Source organism: Populus nigra, chromosome 10 (genome assembly GCF_951802175.1).
Source record: "Populus nigra chromosome 10, ddPopNigr1.1, whole genome shotgun sequence".
Classification (NCBI taxonomy): Eukaryota; Viridiplantae; Streptophyta; class Magnoliopsida; order Malpighiales; family Salicaceae; genus Populus; species Populus nigra.
The window spans coordinates 1917071-1932257 of NC_084861.1; the positions used below are offsets into that span (position 1 = coordinate 1917071).

At 29.9% G+C, this 15187-nt stretch overlaps 1 protein-coding gene across 2 annotated transcripts; it reads right to left on the reverse strand.

Moving 5' to 3' along the window:
* Positions 1–7654: 7654 nt before the first annotated feature.
* LOC133705580 (uncharacterized) lies at positions 7655–10528 on the reverse strand. 2 transcript variants are annotated; one of them, XM_062130867.1, is made up of 2 exons: positions 10240–10524; positions 7655–10057 (listed from the first exon to the last, which is right to left on the reverse strand). In XM_062130867.1, the coding sequence occupies exon 2, from the start codon at positions 10053–10055 to the stop codon at positions 8067–8069; it is 1989 nt and encodes a 662-aa protein (XP_061986851.1). In that variant the 5' UTR covers positions 10056–10057; positions 10240–10524; the 3' UTR covers positions 7655–8066. The 2 variants fall into 2 exon arrangements, with proteins under 2 accessions (XP_061986851.1, XP_061986852.1); XM_062130868.1 differs by having other exon boundaries at positions 8051–8190; positions 8298–10528.
* Between the last annotated feature and the right edge of the window lie 4659 nt (positions 10529–15187).

Consider the following 15187-nt stretch of genomic DNA (forward strand, 5'->3'; position numbering starts at 1 on the left):
TTTTTTTTTTCATCCAATCACTGTTTATCATCTCACATGTTGGTATGAAATCCAATAATATATTTTTAAAAAAAATTATTTTGATCATGAATATTTTTTTAATATAATTCAGCCATTTTAAGTTAAAATTAGAGCTTCATTATATGTTTTTTTAAGGTGAGAGTTGAATTGAAAGACAAAAACTAAAGTGAGAAAATCGAATAAATTAGGTAGCAGACCTGCAATTGGTTAAAAAAATTCATTTGCATCCTTCATGTTTTTAAGCTATTTGTTTAATCGATTCCTATAATTTTTTAAAAAATATATTTTGATACCAAACTTTATTTTTTTTCAGTTTTTTTTTGTGGATGTGAGAGAGAGGGTTGCCGAAATCCAGCTTAGAGAAAGAAAATTAGTGTTGGAGAAGATTTAGGTCACCAACATGATCGATTGTTGTGTCAAATGATTTCATATGATGAAGAGAGTTATGATTAAGTGTTCTTTTACCTTGAAAACACATAAAAACATATTTAAGCTCAGGAAGATTTTTGGTTTCAGGTTTTGGACTGGTTTTTTGTGTTTTTTGAGGCTATGGATTGGTTTAACAAGGTTTTTAGGAGGTTTCTTAGATTTTTGGGTTAAAAATGAATTGAAAATGAGTTTTCGAATAAAAAAACAAATAACCCCATTTTTCCAACCACACCAATTGCCAAATTCTGAGATTTCGAGACAGCGTGTTGTCTAATGAGACAAATGACGCGTCGTCTATTTTTCTCAAAGAAACTAGGGCGAACGACGTATTGTCTGTCCCATTAAACTTAAAAAAAAATGCATGTTTTTGTAGGCCTGGCCTTATAGGCCTGCATGAGCCTTTTTTTGATTAGGGTGTTAGGCCTGGCTTACAAAGCCCAACATCGTCTGGCCTCATTTATTTTTCATTTTTTATATTAATGGTTTTGTATGTGTGTTTTTTAAATAATTTTTAAATTTTAATTAATACCTTATCTCTATGATTTTTTTGAATTTTTTAGCCTTTTTTGGATATCGATTATTTTTTAATTATATTGGGTGTGTTTAGTTTTTTTAGATACTAGTATGATTCATCTGTATTATTTTTTTGTGTATTTTATATAGATTAAATATTTTTAATATGTGCAACCTTGCATAATATTTTTTTTACTTTTATTTTGTTCAACAAATTTTATGTATGTGTCAATTTCTATTACAAATTGATTTTCATAAACAAATTCATTAAACACAACCAGGTAGATAACTCATATTACAATATTAAATATCTTTATCTACATTGGTATCTTAATTTTTCCAATTATGTTTATATTTATCATTAATTACTTTTTGTTTTCATTTATTTACACAATGGTTAGTGATTTATTTAATTTATTGCATACATAAGTTTTTCGATTTATATTTATGATTTTTTTATGTAAAAAACCATGTTGAAAAATTCAACATGTTCAAGTTCTTTTTTTTTTTTTATCATGTATTGGTGTTTTTAATTTTATTATTATCCTTATGATTTTTTTTCCTTAACTCTTTCATAAAAGTTTGGTTCTTTTTAATTTCACCTTTCAATCCAAGATGATAATGTATTGTTTTTATTTTGTCCTCATTGATCAATTTTCTTTATATCTATGTTTTCTCATTTGCTATTGTTACCTCTTTTTTTTTTTTCTAATATGATTCAAATAAAACCAACTTATTTAGTTGGTTGGGACTAAAACGCGCTAGCGACGCCAAAATATTTTAGTGGAAAAATAATACAGACTTGTAGTGTAACTCAAGCACCAATTAATAATATGTAGAGAAAACATGTTGCATTTATTGTGTATAACTATAAATATAACTATAACTAAATATACTAAAATGCAAGGGTGTTTAGATTAGTGTAAAACACTATTCAAGCATTCATAAAGCATTGTGGACTAAACTATGCAATTTTATTTTATTTTCACTTTGATCCATTAACTTTTTTTTATTGTGTCCTTTAGTTGCAAAATTAGCACCTAGTTGCATCAATTTTATTGGCTATCTCCAAAATTAAAAGACAAGAGACCAATTTAGAAAAGGTATTGAAAATGGATGGTGTGTTTAAAGTCGGCATAAAAAATACACTTTAATCTATTTAATTTAAAAAATTAGAACTTTTCAGTACTGTATGTTTTTCTAAGTTAATTTTGGCACACAATTTCATTTTTTTAAGTCCTTGGTTTTTTAAGGAGATAGAAAGTTTTGCTAGATTATGGCATAAAGAGAGAAAATTATCTTTTTTTGTATATTCTAACCATCAAATTGGTTGATATTTGTGTCCACAAGTTCTATTTAATGAAAGGAGTTGAACGGTGATTGTTTCAAACCTTAATATTACCTAATAAAGTAGATCAAGGTCGAGAAAGAAAAATATAACTCGGTTTTATTTCATATTTTGGGGTTGTTTTTGAAATTTCTTAGGTTGATAAATGAGTTTTCTAGGTGTTGCGAGGGTGTTTATAAAGTGTTTCTTAGTTAAAATAGGTTGAAAAAAATGTATTTTTGGACAAAAATATCTTTGCGCTAATTTTCTAGCCACCACTGTGGTGACCGGATTCTGAGCAGACAAGCGACACGTCATTTGCTTCAGCAGGCGACGTGTCACCTAATTTATTATTATTATTTCAATACCTATTAAAAAATTAAAAAAAAATTTAAGGCTTAGGCACAAGATATGGGCTCTTTTTTTTCATATGCCTAGACGAGCTGGGTTGTTAGGCCCACGCACCTAAGCTTTTTTATGGTTTTTTTTTTTTGCAATTCTTTTTAGTTTTTATTTAGGTGCAATATAAATTTATCAAAAAAAATAAAATTGTTAGACCATGTTGAGCTCTTGGCGGGAACTGTTGATTTGATGGGTTTTTTTAATGCATCCCCCCTAAATTAAAAAAAAGAAAGTAATTTAGCCCTTATAATAAATTATTTTTTTATTTAAATTCAAATAAATAAATAATACAATTTCATTGTTTTTTATCGCTTAGCTTAAAAAAATTATGCATGATTTTGATCATATTTTGACCTGGATTCTAAATTTTGTTTGTTGATTAAAGTTGACTATGATCATTATAGTATGTCATATTTTTAAAGTATTAACTTAAATTCTTTCATAGCTCTTTTATTGCTTCTAGATTTGATCTAATTTATGGTCAGTTAAAACCTAGTAATGATCCAACCGAGAAGAGAATGAGGAAAGGAAAAGGAAAGATAAATTATCCAATTGGGTTAACTTATTATGGTCGTGTTTATTACCTAAATAGTAAGTTTTGCGTGTTATCCCATCCCAGGTCAATACAATTTTTCTTTATTTTTTCATTTCACTCCCTCGGTTGTTCTTTTCTAATTTAATTCTTTGGTAGTTCTTTGTTTTCACATTTAAACTAGAGTTATACAAGACTGAAATGATAGATGTATTTTTTTAACCAAATTATCAAGTTAGGCAGCTAGTTTGTTGTTTGTCAACTTGGTTGAACAAGTCACATCAACCTTTTTTTTCATTTATTAACAATTCTGGTGGTCAATTAATTTATTCTTATACACTAGTTGAATTTTTAATCATCGTTTCAAATATTTTATCGCATACATGAAAAAAAAACATCATTTATATTTTTTTAATGTAATTATATGTTTTTTATCCTACTCATATCATAGGAAGCGTGAGCCAAAAGCCTAATATACTCTAAATTTATTATTTATTAATATAATATAATGATTTTTCTATTGTTCCAAAATAATGCAGAGGATTATAAGTTAAGTGGAGGTAGTTTAGTCTTTCTACTCAATCCATTAATCATTAATTATTAATTATTTGTCTAGGTATATGTTATTTTTTATTTTTTATAAAATGTAATAATTTTTTTTAACTATGATGAAGGGTATTTATGGCTTTTCATGGTTATAAAAACATGTTGAAACTGACTGGTGATCTAGGCTCATTTTGTTTTTTAAATAGTTAATTCAAAATTGATTTTATCGATTTTTTACACTAAATTATTTGATTTTTTTAAAAAAATATTATTTTAACTTAAAAAAATAAAATAAATTAACTCGAACAGGCATGAATCGGATTTTAATAATAACTTTGCTATCAAACCTCACTTAATAGTAAAATATCTAAGAGAGTAAATTTTGTAATTTTCTGTAAATTGTTTTTGTTTTGTGCTGATGATAATACTTACAAGGGAAGGAAAGGGGGAGGGTTTGATAAAGCAAAGGACTTTTTTTGTTTGTTTTCTAATCTTTATCTAATCAATCCTTGTTCTTATTCTTTATCTAATTAATGGAATGGCTAACTTATGGCAAATGCCATTATGACAATGCATGTGGATATTGTATTGATTATTATTATTATTTTATATTATGAGATGTATTTTATATTCATGTAAGCATTTATATCATCACAATAAAATAAAGTAAACCTGAAAATAATAATTATGGAAGTGTTTTAAAGACAGAGAATGGTTCAATACTTTTAATGAAAATTAAAATAAATTAATTTTTTAGACCTGTTTGGGAGTATGGTTGCGATTGTTTTTCAAAGTGTTTTTATACCGAAATACATCAAAATAAATTTTTTTATTTTTTAAAAATTATGTTTCCAAACCCTGCCTTAAAATAAAAATAAGTATCCTGATGATGATGATGATTATAATAATGATAGTTACATTTGTATTTCCTCAAGTTTTTTTTATTAAAAATTATCTTTAATATATTTTCTAAGATAATTTTTATTTTTAATATATAATCCTACATAAATAAAAAATATATATCATAAATGAAAAATATTTAATAATTTTACATAATTAGCATACATAGTTAACATTAAAATTTGATATAAATCAATAAATAGATTAATTAAACAAATTCAGAAAGCATAAAAATTAACCGAATAGATTTAGAAAACACAAGGCTTCATTAACTAAATACAATCATAAAAACGAATAACTGATATAATCATAAAGCTAAATTTAGAGTATTTGTTTTAATTAAATAAATTTAATAGATTTTTTTTCTAACAAGAGATCTTGAAGCCTATAATAGATGAATAACAAGAGATTTTTTCTTCATTAGTTTATAAAAATATTAAAAATAGGTTAGGATGTTTTTTTTTAAAAGAAAAGCTGAATTAAGTTTATTATCACGTAAAGGAGTTTCTTTAGTGCAAAGCTTTCTGGGAGCTTAAACTTTAAATTGTTTGCTTTGCGATTTGCTTTTGTCCTTTTATGAGCAAATTATATGTACGGGTTTGTTAAAAATAGAGGAGTCTGTTTAATACGGTGGTGGATGGTGAAGTGTATTTTTGTAAAAATATTCTTTAACTAAAAAAAATATTAATATGATATATTTTTGTTGGATTAATATGGGTGTATGATCAGCTTACTTGCACCTCGACTAATTTTATTGGCCCTGAAATTAACAATTATATAAACCTTCAGTAATCCTGAGATTTGTAAGACTCGAACTGGTGAGTTTTACAGAGCAAACTTAGAATCTAACCAATGAGCTACACTCCTTGGAGTTATTAATATGATATTTTTTTAATTTTTAATATAGCACATTAAAATTATTGAAAAATATTTAAAAGTATTAATATAATAATTTTTAAATAAAATAAAATTTAAAAAATACTTTAAAAAATAAAAACAACATTCGGTAAAAAAAAAAATCATCTTTGTTGCAGAAACAAATAAATTCTATGCACCACTAGAATCTCTAGCAATGTCACCTGCCCTTGAATTGTCCAAGTTCCTTGTCCATGATGATGTGGTTTCCAAGTGACCAACCTAGGAGAGCGACTTTTGTGTGGTTCAAATTGAAAATAAGGTGATGCTTGTTTTTGTAGTGATATTGTATTTTTTAAAAAAATTAAAATTAAAATTATTTTTAATTATTTTTTTGATTTTTTTAAATTATTTTGATATATTAATATCAAAAATAATTTTTTAAAATAAAAAAAATTTTAAAATACATTCAAAGATTATTTTTTTTATTAACATGGATGTCTGGGTCAACTTGTATGCATCTCGATTAATTCTACGGGCTCTGAAGTTAACGACTATGTAAGTTTTCAGTGGTTATCATATTAGTAATTACAGAGCATAAACTTGAAATTAGAGGATAAACAAACCTTTTAATTCTAAATTTTTATTACCGGACTATCAATTAGATGGTCACCGGAGACTATTTAAAACGCTATAATCTATCGGTCAACAATACTATAATCTAACGGTCTAAAATTAGTGTATTGTTGGATACCATATCAGATCATATCAGTTGTTGTTGGTCATCATTTTACTTTTGACTCTAATTCAAACCTTTACGTTGTAATTCTTATCTTACAAAAACGGTATACTAAATAATTCCTTCCGACACGTACAAGAATGATCCATGTTTGTAATTCTCACTGGAATTTTATTTTTCTAATCTCGTGGGGCTAACAACTGATCTCCACAGCATTAATTTCTCTATACACACAACTTTTACGATTATAAATCTGCCCGAGTGAAGAAGAAACTCTGTTTGTATTTATGTTTCAAAACTAATTTTAAGAATAATTATTTTTTTTATTTTTTATTTTAAATTAATATTTTTTGATATTTTTAGATCATTTTAATGCACTAATATAAAAATAATTTTAAAAAAATAAAAAATATTATTTTAATGTATTTTCGAGTAAAAAACACTTTGAAAAACAAGTAGAATCACATGTTTAGCAAGGGAAATAAATTAAGGATCCATCTGGGCATGCATTTGGAATAATGTTTCCTAAAATTTAATTTTTTTTTTTTTTTTACTTAGAATTATGTTTTTGTTTTTGGATGCTGATGACCCACCTTCAAATGAACATTATGTGTCATTATGTTCTAAATGAACTTTCACTTGTATCTATAAAGGAGAAAAGGCAAAAGAAGGCACCTTTGCCAGATAAGTACTCATCAAATGTATGCTACAGTGCTTGGAAATCGTTTGAATTTGAATTCGTTTTTCATTGCCAAAAACATCTTTAACAAGAGTGAAGAAAAATGTTAAACAAAGGACGTGCCGTTTTATTTTTTGAGAACGGATTCAGATTCCTAAAGTCTCTTTTTCTCGACAAAGAAGAGACTCGGGGGAAATGGATGCTAATTGAGCTGTAAGGAACATCCTTAATCACTTCCTATGTTAGCCTCTAAAAAGTCAAAACCTCAGCGTGCATCCAGAACTTCATGGTAACATGTTGAAAACAAATGTACATTCTCTGATTGTATTGAACAAGCATGAACAGAAACATACAAAATTCTTACATTACCTGTCTTTGATAGCTACTTCCATTAACAAAAACATACAAAAGCACACACTCGCACATTCAAAATACCATTCTGAAAGTGAGAATTCTTTGAAGATTTCACTCGTGAATTTTTGTTGCAGAAAGAGCTGGGAATGAAATATGTATTCATATCTGTAATGTTCGAGAAATCAGTTAAACGATGTTTAACAACCGGAATGAAATGCGTAGCCAAGAATTTGTAATTAAACAAGCATTTGACCTTCATTGCCTAAATACTTTATGCCTATAGAGCAACTGCTATAAAGTGGCATCCAGAGCACAAAACAATTGCTTGATCAAGTAAGAACATTGCGCACAAGTCACTTGCAGAAAAATGCTAAATCAATTGAAATTCACTTAAAAATACATTTCGTTACATGCATATAATGAGCTAATATCATTCCAGGCAGTTCAGATGCCTGTACTTCAGATTTCAACAATGCAATTTGATTGAACTTCATAAACGAACACTGAACTCCCACCATATCTATGTAATCATTACAATAGAACATGATAATAGATGCTGTAGTTATTGTCTTTCGAAAATTTTATGGCCTCTCATAATATACCCTTGTAAACATTGCATCTACAAATAAATAAAGAATGCTAATCCTAACCAAGAAAGAGCAGTGTGAGCCAACATGATGTCCATGTGCTAGTTCCGCAAAGCTAGCAACAGGTGCTCCTCGTTGTTGATAGACAGCCAAAAGAATAAATCAACCGCCTCCTTCACTTGCTACCTTGAACACAGAGCATTGAGCAGCACATGAGCCAGCATGAGGTCCACAAAATACTGGTGGCCGATTTCACCATCCCTCCACTTCATCTTAGCTGGAGCTCTGCCATAATGTACCCCATCACTGCACCGATTGTCAAAATGCCATGGAAAAGTCATATCAAAGTTATCTATCACACCAGAAACCAACCCAGCTCGCCTAAATTTATCTAATGCAACCCAATTAAATACCTCCATCTTGTTCGGATTAAATGCTAGTGATCTTGCATACCCACCAGTGGCTATTGTTGTCCGGTAAAAGATCTGTGGAACTGCCAACCCTCTCTGCTTCACCGAATCCATGACTTCTTTCCAGAATGATGCTGCATACCCTGCTCCCTCTGAATATGCTCTGAAACTATGCCAATGCACGCCATCATGTAAACCTGAATTCATGATTATAGTGTCTGGCACTGTGTCCTCTGAGAAGTACTTCTTCAACAGATTCCTAAATCCTTCATCCACCAAGGAATTAAATCCTTCATAATTCATTGTCTCATTCCAATGACCATTGAAAATGCTAGTAATTCTAACACTTTGAGATGCATCTTTTGGGTTTGAAAAGTTCATATCAAACCGTCTAGGAACTGATGGTATTTGAGGCAAATCCAACACAAAATTGAGCATGTTTCTTATTGTATCAACATGATTTGAATCACCCCAAAAGAAAATCCAGCGATTCTTCAAGCAATTCCAAGCAGAATCAGCTGAGAAAAGCCTAAATGAACAGTGACTTGAATACACCCAGCCATTACTCTCTAACAACCCTAAAGAACCACTACACCAAGGACTTTGGCATGGAAAATCTGGCGCCAGACAGCGGTACCGGCCATCATTACTGATTTGGCAACCATCATTTTTAGCCTGCCTAGTCCACCTTCCTAGCCAAAGATCTCTATTGAAATCAGATTTTTCACAAGTTTCAATCTTTGGCAACTGAGCACCGCCCTTAACAAACTTGATTCGAAACTTACGCAATTGTTTATCAACAACAAATCTCCATGGTGAAAATTTAAGACCTTGAAAATGCCTATAGAGCAAAATAAGAGTAAGATTATAATCACCAGAAAAATCAGGATGAACTTGAAGCAAAATAGAGTAAGACCCATTTCCAAAATCCCTGACTAAAGGCCTTGATTTCCATGCCTCCCCTGAAAGATCAGTCTCGAAATAATCGCCACCTGAACAAACAAGATTCTTGGACTCATCCAGAGCTTGAAAACCAAATTCATGACTATCACCAGCTGTCAACTCAATCAAATCTTTACCATCCAGTCCAGGAATCACAATCTCCACCGTACGTGACCCTCTACAAGGCTCCCCTTCAGGAGCTAGCCACCTTGAAAGAAGGTTTTCCGTCAAGTTTGGCTCCAGTTCAGTCGACACCCACTTCACACCACCATCTGATCCATTCCTTCGTGAGGCTAAATTCTCCAAAACTCCATCTGAATATTTCTGAGCAAAAGAAACATTCTCGTCGTTTTTCAGTACTATGTTAGAACTAGCTGGGACCCTGGTATCATTGTCGTTGCTCTCTTGGGCTAATGGGTTATTGGTGGTGCCATTTTTTGTGATTGTAGAGAAATTCTGAAGGGTTTCTTGTTGCTGGGTTAGATTTGTGAGAGGGTGTTGTGTGTGAGGTTTCTTGTCGTTGCTCTCTTGGGCTAATGGGGTATTGGTGGTGCCATTTTTTGTGATCGCAGAGAAATTTCGAAGGGTTGATTGTTGCTGGGTTATATTTGTGAGAGGGTGTTGCGTGTGAGGTTTCATGGTCGAATATTGCTTCGTGGACCTTCTTGATTCGACGATGCTTCTAATGGTACCCCCATCTATGCTCCCAATAACCACCAAGCCGAGGAAAACAAAGGCTGCTAGTACATGAAGACGCCATTGGAGCACAAAGTTTGAACGGTGAAAAATCCATGATTGGCTATCTCCTTTTTCAGGCATGTCTGCAAGAAACAACACACCAAAAGTAGAACAAGTGAAGAACTAAAGACTGTTGTCTCGGAGACAATAATTTGACGGCAACAAGATCACGACACTCCAAGCAAGGTATAATATTTTATACCATCCCTCTAAAAAAAACCCCTCGATTTTCTCGACAGAATAAACAGGAGAGGTGTTTTCTTACCTGTTATAAAACCTTTGGGGAGCTGAATTTTTCTTTGGGAAGCGAAAACTAAGGTAGTGTAGTTTATTATCAGTTGCAAGACAGCAGGGTAATTTTATTATCTATCTTTCTCCGATTTTCAAATCTCAAAAAGAGCTTTTCTTTTCAAGAAATTCTTGTCGTTGTTAACTCGAGTTTGCAGCTTAACGTCAGGTTTTTGTGTCCAAATAAAACTAAAACAAGGGAAACAAAATCCTTTCTTTAAGCAGAAAACATAGAAGGATTAATCTCTCTTGGGTCTTTTATACAGTTTGAGTGTTGAAAAATATTGCTTACTAGGTTTCCTTGGTGGCTTGTATTTACAGCATCCACAGCCTAAGACTATTAACAACCGTACTATTAATCTCGTATATTTTCAGCAAAAATACGATGTTTGATGATGTAAATGTGTTTTAAGAAAATAAAGAAATTAATAAATTGATTTTATTTTATTAGACAATAAAAAAGATAATGATATTAATTAGATACTTTTTTTAATTAAAATCATGATACCCTAGGAATAAAACAACAGGAGCACAAAATTGGATGGGTAAAAAAAGAATAAAAAAATTGGATCAAGACAACTAACACAGAAAAACATAATGAAAAAAATAATAACTACACAAATGGATATATATAAAAAATTAGTAATTAAAAGAATGATGATGAAAATTAAAATAAAAAATAAATTAATAGACAACTAAATTTATTTTGATTGGATGGTTAAATTAAAAATAAAAATAATTCAAACAAAAATAAAAATAATTCAAACAAAAATAAAAAAATGAGGAAAAATTAAAAAAAATAACACACTATAAACTTGGACTGAAGAGTGAGATTAAAAACCAATAAAACTTTTATAAATAGGTTAATATAAAAAAAGAGATCCGAAGAATAAAGACCACATAAAAAAAAGGGAATATTTGAAAAATTGAAATTGAAAGACTAAATTGAAAAGAAATAACACTTATACAAAAGAAAAAATGACAAAAAATAAATTAAAAGAAAAAAGGACATAAATTTTCATTTGCAGGGTTAAATTAAAGAGAAAAATAACTCCAACAAAAAAAAATTTAAAAATAAAAATTAAGGATCAAATTGAAAATAATAACACAAAATAAACTTAGATTGAAGATTGAAATTAATTTTTTTTTAAAGGATCAATTAAAAAAATCAAAAATAAAATAATTAAAGACCAAATTAAAAGTATCATACATTACAAATTTGAATTGAAGAACTAAATTGAATAAAGCTCTTATAAAAGAGTTAGGGATACAAATAAGAAATTAAAAAAAGAATGACCAAAGCACAAATACCAAAATTAAAGAAGACCAGACTGAATTTTTTTGGGGGAGGAGAGAGGAAAACAAGGAAAAAAATTTCACTGGCGACAAACCTCCCAACTATCAATGATGTACCGCCTAAAAGAGGACGTAAAGAAGCATCTAAACACACTGTGGATGGACAAGCTCAACCATCGGGAGGCGCTGCACACACCGCCCCAAGTGTGGGGGTGTCTCTCACGCTAGCACCAACAACTTTTTAAAATTTAATATTATATCATTATGATAAAACATAATAATGCATTTGATAAAGCAGAAAAAAAAAACAACTTGAAAAGACATAAATATCCCTAGATCAAAAGCTTTGATTTTGTTGACTTAAAAGGTATTTTAGTAATCTAAACATAACATAAAACATAAAAAATTGATAATACCCCTGGACTAAAAGTATATAATTTTTCTATCTCCATTGCAATTTTAGTATTTTCACTGTTCTTATAAAACAAAAGACCCTGATACTCTCATAACCAAGACCACTTGTTATTTGAATGAGGGGCAAAAGAGTAATTTTATTGTTGTAATCTATAATGAAATGTGTCTTGTGCTACAATAAAATCATTGTTCCTAACCCCCTTTTTATTTTAGGATATTTATTATATTCTAGTATATGTTATTTCATATTATTATTACCTCGTTTAACTAAGATCTTCATTTGATGCATCTTATGATATTCAACCAAATATCAAGGCATGTATTTCATATCTGTCAATATTATTCTCTCATTTTCTTATTGTTATTGCAATAAAAGTTCTTGCATGATAACAATCTTGTCTCATTCTGACTTTGCCTTTTTATATTTTGTCATTACTTTCTCTTCCTCCAAAGCATATGCTTTTTTTTTTATCTTCTTACGTTCCGTTTTCATTTCATGTTCTTTACAATCCTCTAAGATCGATCAAACATGAGAACTTATGCTACCTTTGTTTTTTTTTAATTGTTTTTTGTTGTTGCCTATCTACCTAACAGAGCTAACTTAAAGTGGATGGAGGCCTTAGACAAAGTAAGGCTTTAGACAATCTTTATTTTGTATTTATGGTCTTTTGTTAAGTGGAGCAATCTACATTTATAAAAACATAATTGATAAATATGTCTTACTTATTCTTAGAGCTTTTTATTAAGCTGGGTCTTGGGCCATTGCTCAAGTGTCCCTTAGCTTAAGACAATTCTGCTATCTATCGGTCTCTTTATATTGTCGTTGTCACCAAATACAACATCATCTTCTTCTAAGTTGGTTGAACTTTGAGTAAAAAGAGAATAAGATGCAGGAATTGCATTTCTAATATTTTTTGACTTCTTCTTTGAGTTTTCAATCATCCATTTAGGTTGGCTCTTCAATTTCTCCCAACAATGTTGAAATAAGAATGGTTGATCTTAAATTTTTTGATATACAATTAGGGGTGGACAAAAAAACTGAAAAACCAATTAAACCAAGAAAACAAAAAAAAATAACCGAAAAAATCGAACCATGAAAAAAAACCGATTAGAATATTTAGAAAAACTTCCAGTTCGGTTTGGTTTTGTAATGCTAAAACCGATAAACCCTAACCGAATCGAACTGGTTCATATTAAAAGAAAAGGTACTATAAATAAATAAATAAAAAGATTTTTATTCTAACCCAATAACCTTAACAGTCCCCCCCTCCATTTAGAGACATAGACACGCCACACCTCCTCAATCCTCACAACTTCCCACTACAACATTCACAAGTCCACAACCAATTCTTCGTTCTTCAATCTTCATTAGTTCATTTATTCCATAATCTTCATCAGCAGCACCATATCTAGCAAACCAACCACTCCCATCCAAGCTCCTACATGCCACACCTAGCCTTTTAATCTTCATTCTTCAATTTGCATCTCCGGATCTAGAATCATAGCAACACCCCCAAGCCTCAACAACATTCTATCTAAGCACCTTATTCAGTTCTTTGAAGTAAGATTTCTCTCTTTGTTATTTTTTTCTTTGACATGATTTTGATTTCTCGATGTTTCTAAATTCTGTTAAATCAATATGTGCTTGTTGTAAAAAATCAACACCTGATTTCCTTTGATTTTACAAACAGTAGAGAGTTGACTATTGATTAGTACTTAAAAGTATATTTTTATCAAGGTTTTATATCATCATATTGCACTTAAAGTATCATTAAATTCCCTAACTTAAGCATGTTTTATAATAACAAGTCTGATAACATAATATATATTTAATTTATGGTAAATGCTCATTTGAAATACGGGCATATCTCATAATTTAAAGGATTAATTGATGGGTTTAACTATTGAAAGTGAAAAGACAAAGAGAGGGCTAAGCTTAAAGAAGAGACACTGGTTCAATTCAAACTAGAACACCATTTAGTTATTGGATCATAATTGAAGCTATAGAATATGGATTTAGGTTTGGTTTATATGGATGGAAAGCTAAGACATAGGCCTAAAACTTTCATGAGGAGTCCAAGATTCAAAACGGCCGTTTTCAAGTTCAAATTGTAGCAACAAAAGAGATGTTGGAATCTGTCCTACAGCCTAAACACTGTTTAGTGTTCAGCCTATGTCTCGAGTTTTAGAAATCCAAATAAGCTCATTCTTATTTTGTTGGAAATGTGAGACAAATGCCTAGAACTTTCATGAAGACTATCTGTTCAAATTCTGACGTTAACAATGACGCTTTGTTTAGACTAGAAGATAATGGTTGTCACCAAGTCAAGAGGTGGCCACTCACTCAATAATTAGTCATAAAATCAATAGTTCTGAATTTTAGCCTATAAAAGGAGGCATTTGCCATATATTTAGACATCTTGGTATTCAGATCAAGATCATATTCTTGCTTTCTTTCTTTATATTTTTGTAATGTTTAAGTTTTGCTTTCATTAATCTCTTGTTTATACTTTTCATCATAACTATGTTCTTATCTAGTTTATTTATGTTTCTCTTCTTTACAATGTTTAGCTAAGTTTATTATGTCAAGGTGAAAAGGTTTCACTAATGGTGTTAGAATATGTGTAATATAAACTTAATATGGACTTCAATGTATATATCCAAGAAAGTTTGTTATTAACATGTCTTATCTTTTTATCTTACTAATTCTTAATACCTTACTTGTTAAATGCTTAATCTAGATTTGTGTTGTACAACCCTTGGTACAACAAATACTTGACACTTTCATAGCCTACTATATAGTATAATCGAGACATGTGCTATGAAAAGAACTTGATTTGTTGTTAACAAAGTTAACATCATGAATTCCTGACAATATTTAAAAGTATGGTGTTACTAAAATAAGATAATTACTATGATCATGTTAAAAATTTATAATGAACTATTAAGGATAAATCATCCAATTGGAACCTCCTTTGTGTGTGGTTTTTAGTTGATTAATAAAAAGAGTTTATACTATACTTATTTCTAATTTATTAGTGGATCCTCTAACCTTGACAATTGCTTTTATCTTTGATTAATACTCACATCAATATCACATCTCAAAAGTTCTCTTCAACTCCTTTTCATTTGTTGTTTATAATTTTATATAGTTCACCTCCCTGTGGTTCGACCCTGGTCTTGCCGGATTATTTATTACTTCGACACTCCTACAC

Bases quoted from the DNA above. Each gene is read 5' to 3' on its own strand.
- LOC133705580 (XM_062130867.1), bottom strand. From the start codon at position 10,055: ATGCCTGAAAAAGGAGATAGCCAATCATGGATTTTTCACCGTTCAAAC.